Genomic DNA, 19,453 nt, shown 5'->3' with positions numbered 1-19,453 from the left:
TACATCTCGCTTCATGAAGGACATGGCCACGTGGACATGTGACATCAAATTCAGCACTGTGTTTGTGAAATCGCCCAGTGTCATGGTAGCGTTGCTGTGTCCTCCTCCAGCTTTGCAACAAGCCATCAAACATTTGCCTCCCGGGACAAAGTCACCTGCTACACAATCGGCAGGCCAGAAAGGACTGAAGGAATACTCCTGCAAAGACTACCTACATCCCTCCAGCCAACAAACATCTGAGTCTTCCTCAGCCAACCGGAAAGGATTTGGGAAGTCAAACAAAGGCAAATGGTCTTCTCCTTTGCCAACTCGGAGATCCTTTTTGACGGTGTCGCTACTTGATACTCTCGCCTAATGGTCCTCCATGTTGCTGGTGCGCATCGCCATCCATTTTTCTGCCATGCACTCTGCAGATCGACAGAAGGAGAATGCCGATGCCTCTGTAGATCTGATGTAGCAGGAGCCTCCAGCCTCTGTGGCCTGTAGTAGTGAGTCTTTGTAGGCTGGCACTTGGCAGCCGCCGAGGTGACACCCCTTCCGTTTTTTTCCCACTCCCCGTTCCTCATTATGACTCTCCTTCAGTGGAATGTTTGTGGGTTTTGATGAAACAAAGAGGATTTATGACTGGTCTTAGAATCGCAGCGTCTGATTGTTCTCTGCTCTCAGGAAATAAAATTGCATTCTCGTGACTGCTTTGAGCTCTTGAATTGTTTCCTGATGCATTTTGACCTTCACCCCCAAGGATGGCATTCCATCTCATGGGGAGTCATGCTGCTCACACGGGATGACATTCATAGTCAACCCATCTCCCAGGCTACCCGCCTTCAAGCTGTTGCATTTTGCGTTTTCCTTCCTCACTTGACCTTTTCCCTTTGTACTGTTTACATTCCTTCATCATTTGATGTTACCAGGGCAGACTTCCTCCAGCTTATTGGGCAGCTACCTCTTTCTGCTGCCCATTGACTTTAATGCACACTATCCCATTTGAGGTTTCCTGGAACCTGTCCAAGAGGTGCCCTCTTCGCTGATCTTATCATTGAACTTAACCTCCTCTGCATTAACACAGGAGCATCCATGTTCCTCTCAGACTCCATGCACATCTATTCCCATTTTGACCTATCCTTCTGCAATGCCCAGCTTGCCCACTGTCTTCAGTGATCTGTTCTCTCTGATCCACACTCGATCAACCATTTCCTGTGTGCTATCCGTTTGCTGACTCCTACCCCACATACCTGCACACCCAGATGGCAGCTTATTAAGGCCTACTGGAGGTTTTACTCATCCCTGGCGACCTTCGATGAACAAGATTTATCCAGTTGTGATGAGCAGGTAGAATATCTTACAAACATTATCTTTACCGCCGCAGAATGTTCCATTACTCGCACTTCCTCTTTACCATGCCATGTTGCAGTCCCCTTTGTGGATTGAGGCATGCTGTGACAAAATTTGTGTGCAGAGATGTGCTCCCTCGAATGTTTAACTGTCGTCCCATGATGGCAAACTGCATTCATTATAAACAGTTGCATGCAGAGTACCGTCGCGTTCTTTGGGATAGCAAAAAAGCTAGCTGGGTTTCATTGAGTAGTTCTTTTAACAGTTCCACTCCCTCTTCCGTCGTGTGGACCAACCTCCAGTAGCTCTCTTGGATAAGATCCATTCCTGAATTTCCGGTCTGACGGTATCTGATGATTTCATAGTGGACCTAATTGCTATCTCCAACGCCTTGGGTCACCATTTTGCGGAGATTTCGAGCTCCTCCCTCTATCACCTTGCCTTCCTCCACCGAAAACGAGCGGAGGAGACTGGGGCGATATCCTTCTCTTCTCAGAATCATGAGTGCTACAATGCCACCTTTACTATGAGGGAGCTAGATCATGCCCTCACTTCATCCTGATCCTCCACCCCAGGGGCAGACGATGTTTACATTCTGATGTTGCAGCACCTTTCTCTTGTGGACAAGCACTTTCTACTTCATGCGTACAATGGCATCTGTGCAGAGGGCATGTTTCACAGGTGCTGGCGTGAAGCCAGTGTCATACCCATACTCATACCTAAGCCCCGTAAGGACAAACGCCCTCCTCCTAGCTACTGCCCCATTTCTCTCACCATGATTCATGCCTGGCTGGTACGGTGGCTCGATTCTTGCATTTTACTAACCACTGCAGAGTGTGGTTTTTGAGCGTGCTGTTCTGCAGTTGACCGTATTGTCATTGTCCACCCACATCATGGATGGTTTTCTGTGGAAATCCCAGACTGTTGCTGTGTTCTTCGATTTGGAGAAAGCCTGCGACATCTGCTGAAGGACTGGTACCCCTCTGTAATATCTACACGTGGTCCTTCTGAGGCCGCATGTTTCATTTCCTTGAGGAATTTGTAAAAGATCGAGTTTTCAAGGTACGTGTGGATTCTGCCTTGTCTGACACCTTTATCCAGGAAAATGGTGTTTCTCAGGATTCTGTCCAGAGCTTTGTCCTCTTTGCTATGGCCATTAACCCTGTGATGGCCTGTTTCCTGCCGGGCATCTCCGGCTCCCTTTTTGTTCATGATTTTGCCATGTATTGCAGTTCTCCATGGACTTGTCTCATTGAGTGGTGTCTTCAGCAATGTCTCAGTTGTCTTTACTTATGGAGTATCGACAACGGCTTTTGTAAAAAACTGTATGAATTTCTGGCTGCGCGGTTGGTTTCTTCCATCATCTTTACCTTTTGGGCCTGTAGCTCTTCTGTTCATTGAAACTACAAAATTCCTGCGGCTTATGCTCGATAGGAAACTTTCCTGGTCCTCCCACATCTCTTACCAAGCAGCCTGCTGTATGTGGTCCTTCAGTGTCCTGTCCCCTCAGTGGTACTTCCTGGGGAGCAGATCAATCCACCCTCCTGCATTTGTACCGGTCCTTTGTCCTTTCGAAACTAGACTATTGGTGTTTCGTTCATGCATCTGCATGTGCGTCCCTCTTACACTGTCTCAATACTACTCACCATCATGGCATCCATTCGGCCACTGGCATCTTTTACACTACCGCAGTGACTTTCTCCTCAGCAGATATGCACGACCGTGGTGTCTTGTATGCTTTTCTCATTGGCACTGACGTTTTTCAGTATTGGCTTCCAGAACACTGCTCAGTGTTCACAGTATAGCTCTTCACCCTGTATCAGGCCACACAGTACATCTGGCAACACATGCTTTTCAATAGGGTCATGTACTATTCTCTCAGTGCCCTTCAAAGACTCTGTGAGCTGTACACCATCCATCCCTTAGTGCAACGGGTCCAGGAAAGTTGTCATTTGCTCACTCTTAATGGGGCCACTGTGATGTTTATGTGGGTTCCTGATCATGTCGGTCTGACAGGAAATGAGGCCATTGACACTGCCGCCAAGGCTGCAGTCCTCGTACTTCAGCCCGCCAGTTCTTACATTCCCTCTAATGATCTCTGTGTTGCCATATGTCAACAGGTGGTGTCGCTTTGGCATCGCCACTGGTCCTCCCTTTATGGGGACAAGCTCTGGGTTATTAAGCCTCTCCCAGCGGCTTGGAAGACCTCTTCTCAGCCTGATGAGATAGTTTTAGATAGGTTGCATATCGGGCACTGTCTTTTTCGCCACTGCCATTTGTTAAGTGGTGCTCCCCCACCACTTTGTGCTCATTGTGCTCAGCCTTATATGGTCAGCCATTTCCTGATGGAATGCCCTTTTTTTTACCACTTACATTGTTATTTGTGTTTGCCTTCTGAATTATCAGCCGTTTTATTGAACAACACGCGGGCTTTTGACCACGTTTTACTTTTTAACCGTCGTAGCAATATGGAGAAGCCCATTTAATTTTTAGTTCAGGACCTCCGTTTCTCTATGGCATATTTTATAGACCTTTCTCCCCATCCATGTTTATAGCTGTCTCCTCCTCTGTTGATTGGGATTAACGTGTTGTCATTTTTAACTCCTCTCTTTGTCTTCGTGTTCTACAGTTTTGACATGGGAGCGTATGACCCTAATTGGTTTTGCACCCTAAAACAAAACAAAGTACAACACATGGAATGTGATACACACCAAGCTTTCAGAGACCTGAATCTTCTTTAAGTTTACAAAGAATAATTTTTATCGTAGTTGAAGAGAACAAAAGACACTGGATGCCATGTTTCAATAGAGGTGTACTGTCTATCAGGATAGGTGAGGAAAGATGTAAGGAACATCAGTGACATACCCATCTAAAACAACAAATCAAATTGGCTGTCACTGAGCACCACATCAAATTGAGCCATGAAAGGAAATATGGTGAGACCAATATTGTGGTCCATACACGAAGTTTCTGGATTCGCGTGATTTAGGAGTCTGTCAAAATAAAGAGGTCAAGAGGTCAGGAAAACAGTGTGTGTGTGTGTGTGTGTGTGTGTGTGTGTGTGTGTGTTGGAAGCCGAAATGGGCTGTAAATCTAGTTGTTCATCTTACCAGTACTATAAATAATAAACATGACTGTAAATGAAGCTGAATATTAAAATTAAAAAAGATCATAATTTTTGTATATTTTTAGTGAAAAATATGGATTTTAAAGTAACCGAATAGACAGATTTAGAGCAATTAATCTTAAAACTTTAAATGCTAAATGTGCTACATAAATCATATACGAGGGTTGACTGAAAAGTAATGCCTCCACCTTCGTTACTCTTCAACAGTTGGCAGCATTGGTATGCGGCAGGTACTGGATTGTTTTGTAGCCTCTTCTCTACAACTCCAGTTGGCAGGAAGCCTTAGCATTGAACGGTTGTGTTGTTATCGTGTAAAGTATGGAACCCTGCTTGGACGGTCGGTCAGTGCAATTTAAGCAACATGCAGTCACTGAATTCTTGACAGCAGAAGGTGTCACCCCACAAGAGATTTATCAGAGAATGACAGCAGTTTGTAGTCATTGAGTTGATCTGAGTGTTGTGTGTCATTGGGCAAGTAAGTGTAAAGATGTTGAGGCAGACACTTCTGACCTACGTGACAAACAAAGAGTCGCATGTCCTGCGACAGCAACCCACCGTGTTTCACAAGCTAAATGTTGACAGATAGATTCACCATGATCGTTGTATTACTCAGAGAGAAATCAGAAGCACAATCGGCATTCCACATGTGGGTCACATTATTGCTTTGCTTGGCTTTTGAAAGATCTGTGCATGCTGGGTATCCCAGATGCTGACTCCTGAAATGAAAGCACACAGACTTGAAATTTGCAAGGAACTCCTCTCGCTTTATGAGAATGAAGGTGGCGCTTTTCTCCATTCAATTGTGACAGGAGCCAAAACGGGGGCACACCATTACGACCCGGAGACAGAATGTCAGTCTATGGAATTTCAACACAAAGGCTCGCCCCAGAGAAAGAAATTCAAGACACAGCCCTCAACTGGAAAGATCATGGCTACAGTGTTCTGGGATGCAGATAGTGTTATCCATGTTGATTTCCTTGATTGTGAACAACAGTAAATTGAGAGCATTACATCACAATGCTGCGAACTCTGAAACGACGGCTACCAAGGGTCCGAAAAGAAAAGGGAAATGTTTTCCTGTGGCATGACAGTGCCAAACCACACACTTCACGTGCCACCACAGCAGAACTTGAGAGACTGAATCGCACCACCGCATGGCATAATCCATACAGTCCAGATTTAGCACTGTCTGACTTCCATCTGTTCCCAATAATGAAAGACTATCAGTGGGGACATCATTATGCTTCTGATGAAGATGTTGAGAGAACTGTGAGACTGTGGTTGAGGAAACAGTATGTTGACTTCTTCCATGACGGCTTCAGAAAACTTGTTTGTCGTTGGCAGAAATGTATCCAATTGACTGGTGACCATGTGGAAATGTGAATATTGGTAATTAAAGATCACAGTCTAAGGATTATTTCTGTGTTTGATTTATTAAAATATTACCATCCAAACCCAATTAATGAAAGTGGAGGTATTACTTTTCATTCAACCCTCACACAATATAATCAAACAACTTCTTATTCAGTTCTTATAAAGCATCTCTTTCTTTATATTCTTGGATATTTAGTGAATCTTGGCATTTTTTTGATTATTTCAGTATACTCAAAACATAAGAATGTACTTAGTATACAGTCCAGTAACATTAATGTGACCACCACCTATGTTCAATGTCGAAGTGTAGTAAACACTCACAGATTAGGTCAGGAGTTCACTACACTCAGCTGGCGGCTACACGGGTAGCAGAGGCTGTGTGGTGTGGACTGGGCAGTTTTTTAGGTTAGAAGGCCTCGGGAAAGTACGGGGCGGGCTGCAATATCAAAGGGTGCGTGGCAAATACAGGACGTGCTTGGATCAAGGAACAGTTGGAATTGTAGTTGTAAATTGTTGTAGTTGTGCTGGGAAAGTCCCTGAGCTTCAAGCATTAATAGAAAGCACAGAAGCTGAAATCGTTATAGGTACAGAAAGCTGGCTAAAGCCTGAAATAAGTTCTGCAGAAATTTTTACGAAGTCTCAGACGGTGTTCAGGAAAGATAGATTAGGCAGAATTGGTGGTGGAGTGTTTGTGTCTGTCAGTAGTGGTTTATCTTGTAGTGAAGTCGAAGTAGATACTCCGTGTGAATTGGTATGGGTGGAGGTTATACTTAACAGCCGAACTAAGTTAATAATTGGCTCCTTCTACTGACCCCCAGACTCCGATGATATAGTTGCTGAACAGTTCAGAGAAAATTTGAGTCTCGTAACAAATAAATACCCCACTCATACGGTTATAGTTGGTGGGGACTTCAACCTTCCCTCGATATGTTGGCAAAAATACTTGTTCAAAATCGGTGGTAGGCAGAAAACATCTTCCGAGATTGTCCTAAATGCTTTCTCTGAAAATTTTTTTCGAGCAGTTAGTCCATGAACCCACGCGAATTGTAAATGGTTGTGAAAACACACTTGACCTCTTAGCCACAAACAGTCCAGAGCTAATAGAGAGCATCATGACTGATACAGGGATTAGTGATCACAAGGTCGTTGTAGCTAGGCTCAATACCGTTTCTTCCAAATCCACCAGAAACAAACTCAAAATAATTTTATTTAAAAAAGTGGATAAAGTGTCACTAGAAGCCTTCCTAAGAGACAATCTCCATTCCTTCCGAACTGACTATGCAAATGTAGACGAGATGTGGCTCAAATTCAAAGATGTAGTAGCAACAGCAATTGAGAGATTCATACCTCATAAATTGGTAAGAGATGGAACTGATCCCCCCATGCTACGCAAAACAGGTCCGAACGCTGTTGCAGAGGCAACGGAAAAAGCATGCGAAGTTCAGAAGAATGCGAAATCCCGAAGATTGGCTACAATTTACAGGCGCGCGAAATTTGGAATGGACTTCAATGCGAGATGCCTTTAATAGGTTCCACAACGAAACATTGTCTCGAAATTTGGTAGAAAATACGAAGAAATTCTGGTCGTATGTAAAGTACACAAGCGGCAAGACGCAGTCAATACTTTCCCTGTGCAGTGCCGATGGTACTGTTACCAATGACTGTGCCGCTAAAGCGGAGTTATTGAACGCGGTTTTCCGAAATTCCTTCACCAGGGAAGATGAATGGAATATTCCAGAATTTGAAACACGAGCAGCTGCTAGCATGAGTTCCTTAGAAGTAGATACCTTAGGGGTTGCGAAGCAACTCAAATCGCTTGATACAGGCAAGTCTTCAGGTCCAGATTGTATACTGATTAGGTTCCTTTCAGATTACGCTGATACAATAGCTCCCTACTTAGCAATCATATACAACCGCTCGCTCACCGATACATCTGTACCTACAGATTGGAAAATTGCGCAGGTTGCACCAGTGTTTAAGAAGGGTAGTAGGAGTAATCCATTGAACTACAGACCTATATCATTGACGTCGGTTTGCAGTAGCGTTTTGGAGCATATACTGTATTCAAACATTATGAATCACCTCGAAGGGAACGATCTATTGATACGTAATCAGCATGGTTTCAGAAAACATCGTTCTTGTGCAACGCAGCTAGCTCTTTATTCGCACAAAGTAATGGCCGCTATCGACAGGGGATCTCAAGTTGATTCCGTATTTCTAGATTTCTGGAAAGCTTTTGACACCGTTCCTCACTGCGACTTCTAATCAAGCTGCGGGCCTATGGGGTATCGTCTCAGTTGTGCAACTGGATTCGTGATTTCCTGTCAGGAAGGTTGCAGTTTGTAGTAATAGACGGCAAATCGAGTAAAACTGAATTGATATCAGGTGTTCCCCAGGGAAGTCTCCTGGGACCTCTGCTGTTTCTGATCTGTATAAATGACCTGGGTGACAATCTGAGTAGTTCTCTTAGGTTGTTCGCAGATGATGCTGTAATTTACCGTCTAGTTAGGTCATCTGAAGGCCAGTATCAGTTGCAAAGTGATTTAGAAAAGATTGCTGTATGGTGTGGCAGATGGCAGTTGATGCTAAATAACGAAAAGTGTGAGGGGATCCACATGAGTTCCAAAAGAAATCCATTGTAATTCGATTACTCGATAAATAGTACAATTCTCAAGGCCGTCAATTCAACTAAGTACCTGGGTGTTAAAAATTACGAACAAGTTCAGTTGGAAAGACCACATAGATAATATTGTGGGGAAGGCAAGCCAAAGGTTGTGTTTCATTGGCAGGACACTTAGAAGATGCAACAAGTCCATTAACGAGACAACTTACACTACACTCGTTTGTCCTCTGTTAGGATATTGCTGCGCGGTGTGGGATCCTTAACAGGTGGGATTGATGGAGGACTTCGAAAGGGTGCAAAAAAGGGCAGCTCGTTTTGTATTATCACGTAGTAGGGAAGAGAATGTGGCAGATATGATACGCGAGTTGGGATGGAAGTCATTAAAGCAAAGACATTTTTCGTCGCGGCGAGATCTATTTACGAAATTTCAGTCACCAACTTTCTCTCCCGAATGCGAAAATATTTTGTTGAGCCCAACCTACATAGGTAGGAATGATCATCAAAACCAAATAAGAGAAATCAGAGCGCAAACAGAAAGGTTTAGGTGTTCGTTTTTCCCGCACACTGTTCGGGAGTGGAATGGTAGAGAGATAGTATGATTGTGGTTCGATGAACCCTCTGCCAAGCACTTAAATCTGAATTGCAGAGTAATCATGTAGATGTAGATGTAGATGTAGATGATGGTATGTGGCAGCACTAAAAGTTATAGGTGTATAAAGTATATTGTGGGGGATGCGGTAATCAGGGCAGTCATTGTTGTAATGCAGAAATGAAGCAATTTATGTGATGTTCTAGCACATTGGCTTTTGAGCCAAGGTTTGGAAGCATTTCTGAAACAGTTAAGTCTGTAAACTGTTCCCATGCTGCCAAGGTTATAGTATACCATGGATGGCAAAATAGCACTATCCAGAACTGGTGCTGAGGCAACTTTGGTGCACCACAGACCATAGATGACAGCGGTGAATGACAGCTGCAGAGATGTGTACAGGCAGCTGTTGAGCAGCTAACTGCCCAGGTGCACCAAGGGGCTACAAACGGTTTCTCCTCAATGACCATTCAGTGTATGTTGCTGTGTGTGAGCCTACACAGCAGGCACTTGGTTCATGCACCCATGCTGAGTGCTTTTCATCGGTGGCCAAGGCTGCAATTTGCACGCCAATACCGCAACTGAACATCCACTGAGTGGCGACAGGTGGCCTTTTCAAATGGATCACGTTTTATGCTCCACCAGACAGATGGTACAAACACTTTCACAGTTGTCGGAAGGTTCCAGACTGGAGGAGGGAGTTTTATGGTCTGGGGGATGTTTCTGTGATATTCCCTGGGTGATCTCGTGATTCTGGAAGGCATAATGGATCAGCACAAGTACGCATGTTTCCTTGGGGACCATGTACATTACTACATGTGTGTGTTTTCGCTTGGCACAATGGCATCTACCAGCAGGACAGTGCAATGTGTCACATCTCGCAGCATGTGTGCTTGGTTTAAAGAGCACTTGAGTTTACCATACTCCCTTGGCTACCAAACTCGCTGGATTCAAATCAAATTGAGAATCTTTGTGCCCACATCGATTGAGCTGTTCATGCCATGGATCCTCAACTGAGAAACCTGGTGCAGCCTGCCATGGCACTACAGTTGGCATGCCTCCACATCCATTTCTGTACCTTACAGAATCTCATTGACACACTTCCTGCACATCTTGCAGAGGTCTGCATTGAAAAAGGTGTTTATTCGGGCATTTGACAGGTGGCCACATTAATGTGACTGGAGTGTGCATACCAAATCAGTTTTTGGTCATTTCTGATGGTTCATTTGCTGAACCATTTTTGGAAACTGGTTTTTACTTTAATCAGTTGACATGGAATGATCCAGACAAAGAATTAGGGACAGCTGTTTGGTGTTGTTACTGTAAATCATATCTGGGAAAGTAATTCAGATTAACATGTAAAAGGAAAACTTATAAATGATAGCAGCGACATTCACTGGCCACAATTTCATAGTTTACTGAATGTTTACAGCTACTATTTTGATTTGACTTGTAACGCCAGTTAATGCAGAATCTTTATCAGAAATATGTATGTCATGAAGAGAAAACATTATATTTATTTCTTTTGTTTGACAGGTCTGAAACCCTACTCATGTACACGGTGTCAGAAAACATTTAGTAGAAAATATCATTTAGAGAGACACGTTTCACAAACAGGCTGTGATGGGAAGTCAAGGACTAATTTTCCATGTCAGGTAATTGTAGTTGACCTAAACTTTGTATTTATTCATCATATCACGTTATAAGTTTCTTTACAATTTTTATGTCTATTACAAAGGTGTGTGGGCGAATGTTCAGCCGCAAAGATAATTTGAGGCAGCATCTACGTGCTCATGCAGGTCAGGTGATACGCAAGAAGACTTACACTTGTGAACATTGTCACCGAGAGTTCCAGGGTGCTACACTCTTGCAGGTTCATTTGAGGACCCATACAGGTTAGCAAAGTAATTTGAAATTTGTGTGTTCAAATTTCTATTAAGATTTTGCCCATAACTTCAATGTCTTCTTTTCTATATGGGATAAGAATATTTGAAGAAATATTCCAACCAGATGTGTTAACTGTGTAGACAATAAAATAATTTCTAACCATTGGTTAATATTATAATATCTAAAATATAACTAAAGGACCTTCTTGTGTATTACAAAAATGCTGTATCAGACATGTGTGATTCTTAAAAATTTATGAATCTGTAATACATTTTTGATAAATACCTCTCATCAGAAACACCATGCTTTATGGCACCATTATGATTTTCAGTTTTGACAATTAACTTGTCTCTTTTGTCAGATTTCATTTGATTTACAGTGAATGTCTGTGCATGTACATTGATAGTCCCTCACTTGTATTTAAAGATTAAATCATGTTTGCATTAACACTACTGATAGTCATCTGTAAAATTACAAGAAGGTGGCAGAATGTTGTTTAATTTACAGTTAATTTGGTTATTGTTTTGGAAACGGAACCTGTATTTACTTACTATTCACACATTATGTAAATGTTTACTAGACTAATGGGTAAACATTATGTTTGGCTGCAATTTTCTTACATTGAAACTTTCCTATATACAACAGTATTACCTGTGAACAGTGTTCTTAAGCTTTCAGAGGCTCATTTATGTATTTCATGTGCAGTAACACACTTAATACACTCCTTTATGGTACTCCTGAAATTACTGTTATATATGAAGATGTTACTCCATTAAGAACAACATTTTGATGTCTGTGAGGAAATCCTGAATTCAGTCACAAAGCTGATCCAGTGTTTCATAAGCTGTTGTTTTGTTCACTAGGCCACAATGTGAAACTACGTCTATATCTTCTGGAAGCCAAGGAATGTGGGATCAGTATTGACGTTCATATCTACTGCTCTATGATTTATTTATTTATCAGATGATTTGGTAATAAGACAAAAGAGGAAAAACGAAAAATTATATGCAGGGTATTTGAGGAGGGCTACTGAATATTTTAGAGGGTGGTGGTATATACCAATTCAAATAAAACAATTTTTATTGTTTACAGGGATACGTTTTTGTTTCACATGTTGGTACTTCACTTGCTACGCATTTACTTATTGATTGTCATTTTTATTATTAAGTTAAAATTGTGGTGTTGTGGTTGAGGTTACACATTTGAGTTTTTCAACTGTGGTTCTGATTTGTTTGCCAACTCTGCCGTATTGTTTATGAATACTACACGTATTTATAATGCTGAGGATGATGATACGGTATTTGTTCACAGGTTTTGTAATAAACACTGCTGCTGCTTGTAGGTAATATGCTAGATGATTTCCTGACTGCTGAGTACCAGATTTGAAAGTGTTGACTCACGTTTTCACCGAACTGTGTAAGACTGTTGCAGAGTTCAGCAGTCATATTTCATATCTATGTGCCAATGAATGGAGTACGGGTAAAGGAGATAACTTTCTTCAGTTCGCAGAACATAGTCCGTCAACAACCACATGCAAAATTTCTACCTGTATCGATGTTCACATGCAAGATTATCGCAAACAGTGGGTGTTCGTGGTCTCTGCACTTATCGTTTACAGAGGATCTTTCAAAAGGAGTTGAAGGTAGACAGTTGGAATTTTTTCGTTGGGTAATTGCCAGTCATCAAGCAGTCCCCTTACCACTGGTTACTGCTGGACCCACATTCACTTGTGATGATATCATTATCACTCATAACTTACATAGGTGATCTGATGAATACTCACATAACTTTTCAGAAACATAATATTTTCAAGAATGCTTCACTGTAAATGTGATGGAATAACAATTTTCTGAAAACGATACATTGCTACTCATTGTATAGAGACGATACTGAGCAGCAGACGTACACAACGAAAAGACTGCTGTACCTTTAAGATTCTGGCCAAAAGGCCATCTTCCGAAATAGAATACACAATTTCCCCCCCCCCCTCCCCCCCCCCTCCCACACACACACACACACACACACACACACACACACACACACACACACACACACACACACACACGAAAGGACAACTCACACACAAATGACCACTGTCTCTGGCCACTGGAGACTGTGATCATTTGTGTGTTACTTGTGCTTGTGTGAATATATATATAGGTGTGCGTTTTCTATTTTGGAAAATGATCTTTTGGCCACAACCTTATATGTATAGCAGTCTCTTTGTTGTGCATGTCTGTGACTCTACATCTTATATGTATGGTGAGTAGCGATCTATCTTTTTCATTATATTTTTGTAGGGCAGTGTGATGGACAATTGGTTGATTGGAGGTGTTATGTTATTGAATAATCTTACCGGCCCCTAATATCTATAATATCTTATAAATCAGCTTTCAGCAGTATTGGAAGAGGCTCTTTTGGCTATGAGGATGTATGTTCTTCCAGCATGTTGGGCCCTTGCACATTCTAGTCATCAGGTGAAATATTTATAAATCTAAAATACCTTGGAAGATGGATCCACAGAATGATGTTTGTTGGCCACCCAGCTGCCTGGATATTACTCCTTTCTTTCTTTCTTTTTTTCCTGGGGGAGTGGTTGAAAGCTGAACTCTACAAATAAAAAGTACACGCAAGAGATGAAATGATAATGCAGATCATGACTAGGGCTGCCCCCATAAGTAACCCCAGAATCACCTTAGCAGAGCTACAGTAGACGTGGTGGTATCAAGAGAATTTCCAAGTCCATTGACATTGGAGGTGCAATTTATGATTAACACAATCATTTGCATTTTCTTAACACCTTTTCAGAGTATTTGTTTGGGTTGAATTTTAACAGCTGGTCTCTGTAACCAATAAATAGTGAAAACATGGTATATATGGAATGTTTTATTCAAATTAGCCTATACTATCACAACCTAAAAAAAATTACTGTTTACCACAGGCATACCATTTCAGTGCTGTGCAGTGAGTTAAAACAGAAACCATTTTATTATTATGTTCAGTGAACCAATTTCGGAAAACTGAATTCAATATTTGGCTTTCTCTCTCTCTCTGTCATCTTCAGTTTTGATGCCAATATGATCACTGAGCAGCTGTGTAGATAATTTTGATCCAAGCTTTCTTTGCAGCTTTCTTACTAGCAGCTGTATAAACATCAACATTTAAACATTGCAGGCAGAGGGCCAAATGAGAGCCCCACATTGTGTTGATGGCCCCCATTAGCAGCTCATACTAATCTACGATTAAAATATGCAGGAGAAGTCATCCAACCCAGAGAATTACACCGGGTGAAGACACAACATCTAAATTATAAACAATCAATAATATGATATGGAATAGATATAACAAAAATCATTATCTGGAAATGCAAAACAGATGTAGAACACTATAATGAAGCATGGTTATACAAAGCATTGTACAAGCTAGAAATATTGATTATTGGAGGTGGATTGGTACTCAAAGAAATAACATAAGAAATAGAAACACAATGATTCAGTCTGCACTGCACAAGGAAACCAAGCAAGCTGGCTCAGATATTAACATTACATACAGGAGGATTGGGGTTCAGATCTCTGGCAATTTCTCTGCATCGCTTAAGGCAAGTGCACCTGGAAGTAACACGGAGCTGAAATATGAGAGTTAAGTTTCAGAGCTCCCATATAACACTAACAGAAATGTGAAGCTCAAAGATGAAAACAAAATGTCTAAAAGATGAAAACAAAATGACGGAGCAAGGTTGGGAACAGGGTGTTGGACATTGTTGCTGTAGGCAGTTTCTTTCTCAACTGTTTTGAGTGAAATACTCGTAATTGTCATGCCAATGTCAATAGCTAGACAAACTTTGCATATTACTTCATAGATCACGTGCGTTTCATTGCTGCCTGCCCTCACCTTGATAATACTTTTATATTGCATTTGGTACATTTAGAACAAATTTTCCATATCATATGTGTCTGTACGTAGACTTTTCATTCATTAATTCACAAACTGTTTTCTGTAAATCTTCATTCTGAAGGAAAGCCTTCTAGGATGTGGAAGAAATCAAGAGACATTAATAGACAGGAGCAGCCAGTACCAGTTGATGTGGCAACACTAGCAGATAATGCAATGACAGCAATTAAACGTACAGAAAGCCTCAGGGAATGTGCTGAAAGAGTTGATCTCTAAATATCCTTCCAAAAAACCAGGTACATCTGCTCAAAACATCCTGTTCAAGAACTAATCACAAAATATGGACAAACCGAGAGAGAGTTCTGTACTTCTAGTATTTAAGAGAAATATGTGAACCTATAAGGGAATGAAAATGGCACAAAAAATTGATGTAAAAAAAACAGGATCTTATGGTGAACTCTCAAACAAAGAAATATATGTCCATACATAGAAAAATTGGGCACTATTTAGAGTTATCAAGCCTGAAGTGTTTTATGCTAGCAAAACACGTGCACTTTACAGAGAAGGTGATCTGGAAGATATCCTAAAAGAAGAACAAAATTCTAAATAAGATATACTTGGAGTCCAAAACAACAAAAACTAGATACAGACATAAGAAAAAGGAGATTGAAATTTTATTGGCATCTCCACCAAGTTCCAACAAGAAAAGGCTGACTCTCATACAACTCTGACACTATTTATGACTGATTATCATTTTATTGTTCTTTAGAGTATATAGCCATTGTCTGCAAATAGTCTGAACAATGATATGAATACATTAAATTATCATTTTAATGTTCTGTTAGACTTCATAGCCATTGGTCTGGCAATAGTCTGAACCATAATATGAAAACATTAAATTAGTTTGTGGATGGAAGATGTACAGGTGGAGGATGTACATAGAACAACTCAAAGCCATACCCTGGATCCCGCAACTCAAAAATGATTTAGTATAGGCTCATGTAAATCAGGGACAAAGAGGACTCGAGAAAGGAAAAAAAAACCCCACAGGAAAAAGAAATGAGAGCTGCTTGGAAACTCCGAAGACTGAACCATAATACCTTTGTGTGATCCAGTAAGGTCCAGTCACACAATAATGATGATGATGATGATGATGATGATGATGATGATGATGATGATATGAATAATAATAGTAAACCAATTGAAACTAGTGCTAGCCCACTCATATTCTTAATTTCAGCAATGAAAGTATATTGTTATGTCAGTAGATTTTCTCCGCTTGTGGACTGGGTGTTGTGTTGTCCTCATCATCATTTCATCCTCCCCACCGGCACGCAAGTCGCCCAGTGTGGCATCGACTAAAATAAGACTTGCACTCGGTGACCGAACTTCCCCTGATGGGGCCTCCCTGCCAACAATGCCATATGATCATTTCATTATTTTTTTGAAGGAATTGCATTGTTTAATGCTGCAAGTGGTTCATTAGTGTGCTGTAACACTTGCACGGGGCTTTGTTAGTTAACATTAGTGTTAACTGAAATTTACATCCTTGAATCAAAATATTCAGGAAAATGGTAAGCATTTTGAAGAATAAAATTATTTTTTAAAAGGGCTTCCTGTAATGTTTTGTTTGTTTTTTAGTTATTCCTATATCCCCTGATGAAAGAAAAATATATAAGCATAACATATATTTTTCTTACTATTTGTATTACCATAGTCAGTGGTAAATAGCTGCCAGAGTTTTATGAGGATAATTCTCTTGTCCAGCAAGATGTGTTTTGCTTTCTGTGGCTCTTCTAACATAGAGTATTAATGTTGTCATTGAATTCAAGATACAGTCCTTTATAATTTGTGTTGTCAGTTTAATCCTCGAGCGAGCACGACGTTTTTGATAACACGAGTGGGCACGAGACACATCTGGTACACATGTAATGAATAGCTGTTGTTATGTTACCAAGAGAAACACTGTTGTTATGTTACCAAGAGAAACACGGATGAGCAGAATCATAGTTTAGTCCTAGTTTTATTACACAATGATAAAATAAACTTACATCGTATGAGCTAAATTACTGTTTAATTAAACAATAAATCAAATAAACATTCATTATATTATTCTGTAGCGCTTTGCAAGTGTTACTGCACACTAATGACTCACTTGAAGCATTAAGCAGTACAGCTGCATCAAAAAAATAATGAAACCCAAAATATCCACGGGTATGCTGCCGGTCTATAGTGTCCAACGGGCACAATATTTCGGCTATCAGACATGTCGCCATCATCAGGTGAACTGACGGACTGAGCTCCTGTGAACGTGCCGGCACGGAGATCCGTACGCTATGGCTGCTCAGAGGGAACTGGGTTCGGTCGCGGCGGCGGCCGATTGAAATACCCTCCGCCCGCGGCGCGCTCCCTCCGCCGTCCGCGCCCCGCGCCACGGTTGCGCGGTGGAACAGATTGCGACGGCGTCTGAGATGACGTCGGTGTGATGGCTCTGTCCGCCGTGGTCGTCACAACTATACGTTTGCTCGATTTACTCTTGATTAACCCGATCGCTGGTTCCGTTACGTGGATGACACGTTCGTCATCTGGCCACATGGTATGGATAAACTCCTTGACTTCCTTACACATCTAAACTCCATACACCCCAACATCAAATTCACTATGGAGACTGAAACTGAGGGTAAATTACCTTTCCTTGATGTCTTGGTCAAGAGAAGGGCTAACGGCACCCTAGGTCATGGGGTGTATCGGAAGACTATGGCACACTGATCTGTATTTGCACGCAGACAGCTGCCACCACCCTTCACAGAGGAATGGGGTACTTAAAACTCTAGTACATAGGGCGCGCACTATCTCTGGCGCAGAGTGTCTACCCCAGGAATTGGAACATCTGAGAACTGTATTTCGAAAAAATGGGTACTCAGAGTGGCAGATTCAACATGCTCTCCACCCAACCACTGCAGCACAACCTGTCGAGATGGATGAAGTCACGAGGGAGGAGGTAGGCACTGCATTTATTCCATACACAGCCGCACTCTCGGGGAAAATTGCCCCCATTCTGAAGAAACACCGGGTCGGAACTGTGTTTTGTCCTCCAAATAAAACTCGTGCACTGGTGGGGGAGCGCCAAAGATGACCTCGGTTTGAGGAAGGCTGGCGTGTACGACATTCCGTGTCAATGTGGCAAGTCGTATATTGGTCAGACGATGTGTACCGTCGAGGATCGATGCCGTGAACACCAGAGGCACACTCGACTGATGTATCCGAGCAAGTCGGCGGTCGCTGAACATTGTTTGTCGGAAAATCACGCCATGGAGTATGACCGCACGAGGATTCTGGTACAGACGTCGAGATACTGGGACAGCGTTGTTAGAGAGGCCATCGAAATTCGCACCAATGACGACCTCATAAACTGTGACTGTGGCTATAATCTTAGCAAGGCTTGGGAACCAGCGATCGGGTTAATCAAGAGTAAATCGAGCTAATGTATAGTTGTGACGACCACGGCGGACAGACCCATCACACCGACGTCATCTCAGACGCCGTCGCAATCTGTTCCACCGCGCGACCGTGGCGCGGATGGCGGAGGGAGCGCGCCGCAGGCGGAGGGTATTTAAATCGGCCGCCGCCGCGACCGAACCCAGTTCCCTCTGAGCAGCCTTAGCGTACGGATCTCCGTGCCGGCATGTTCACAGGAGCTCAGTCCGTCAGTTCACCTGATGATGGCGACATTTATGATCGCCGAAATATTGTGCCCGTTGGACACTATAGACCGGCAGCACACCCGTGGATATTTTGATTATCAAATACGCTGGGAGAAACTCAAGAATCACAAATAATGAAATGATCGAACACAGGCCCACCTGCATGGGAGGCAAGCATGTTACCACCCAGCTAAGCAGGTGGACACAGTTGTCAGATCGCTGTCAACTGCTTACTAATAATCTCGTAGATAACTGACTATCACTGTGGGAGTGTGCTGCCACCTTGGAAGTGGGGTCATTTTCTTGCACAGCTTGTAATTTTTTCCTCACATAGCTCGCTATTTATTTTATGTTACTGCTGATCACATGGACGTATCACAACTTCTCACTGTGTTAGCTGAAACTGTAATGAAGGAACAGGTAAAGGCTCACAATTGTAAAACAGCAATGGAATGGTACGAAACAACTTTTTTGTGATTGGCGCACTTTATACATAGGCACGCCCACTTGAGGATTAGAGGTGTTGCTCTAACAACATTTCTTGGGTGCTAGTTAGTAAAAATTCTATAAACATCAATGTTAAAAAGCAGAAAATACAATAAAGACAATGTTATGAAAAGGATAGATTGGTACTCGCCATATAGTGGAGGTGTTGAGTCACAGACAGGCACAACAAAAAACTGATAAATATGTGAGCTTTCGGCCTGAAAGGTTTTCTTCTAGAATTGACAAAAAAAAAAAAAAAAAAAAGACCCACACACACATGTGCGAGGACAAGTCTTGCATGTAGGTCTATTACAGGGATATGAGCCATGTGGCAAGGGGTTCGGAGCAGGAGTGGAGTAGGGATAGACGAGGATGTTGTGTGCGTTCGGTGGGCCGTTAAACATCACTGTGGGAGGGATGCATAGAATAGTGCGTAAGAAGTT

At 42.1% G+C, this 19,453-nt stretch overlaps 1 protein-coding gene across 1 annotated transcript in view; it reads left to right on the top strand.

Annotated features, from left to right (window-relative positions):
• Positions 1–19,453, top strand: part of LOC124619287 (gastrula zinc finger protein XlCGF57.1) — a 135,415-nt gene that overhangs the window by 90,770 nt on the left and 25,192 nt on the right. Inside the window, exons 8-9 of the mRNA XM_047145557.1 lie at positions 10,579–10,697; positions 10,781–10,937. Of these exons, the coding sequence (XP_047001513.1) occupies positions 10,579–10,697; positions 10,781–10,937 (276 nt within the window). The remainder of the gene's footprint in view (positions 1–10,578; positions 10,698–10,780; positions 10,938–19,453) is intronic.

The sequence above is a fragment of the Schistocerca americana genome, chromosome 6 (assembly GCF_021461395.2).
Source record: "Schistocerca americana isolate TAMUIC-IGC-003095 chromosome 6, iqSchAmer2.1, whole genome shotgun sequence".
NCBI lineage: Eukaryota > Metazoa > Arthropoda > Insecta > Orthoptera > Acrididae > Schistocerca > Schistocerca americana.
This window is presented reverse-complemented; position numbering and strand designations above follow the sequence as displayed.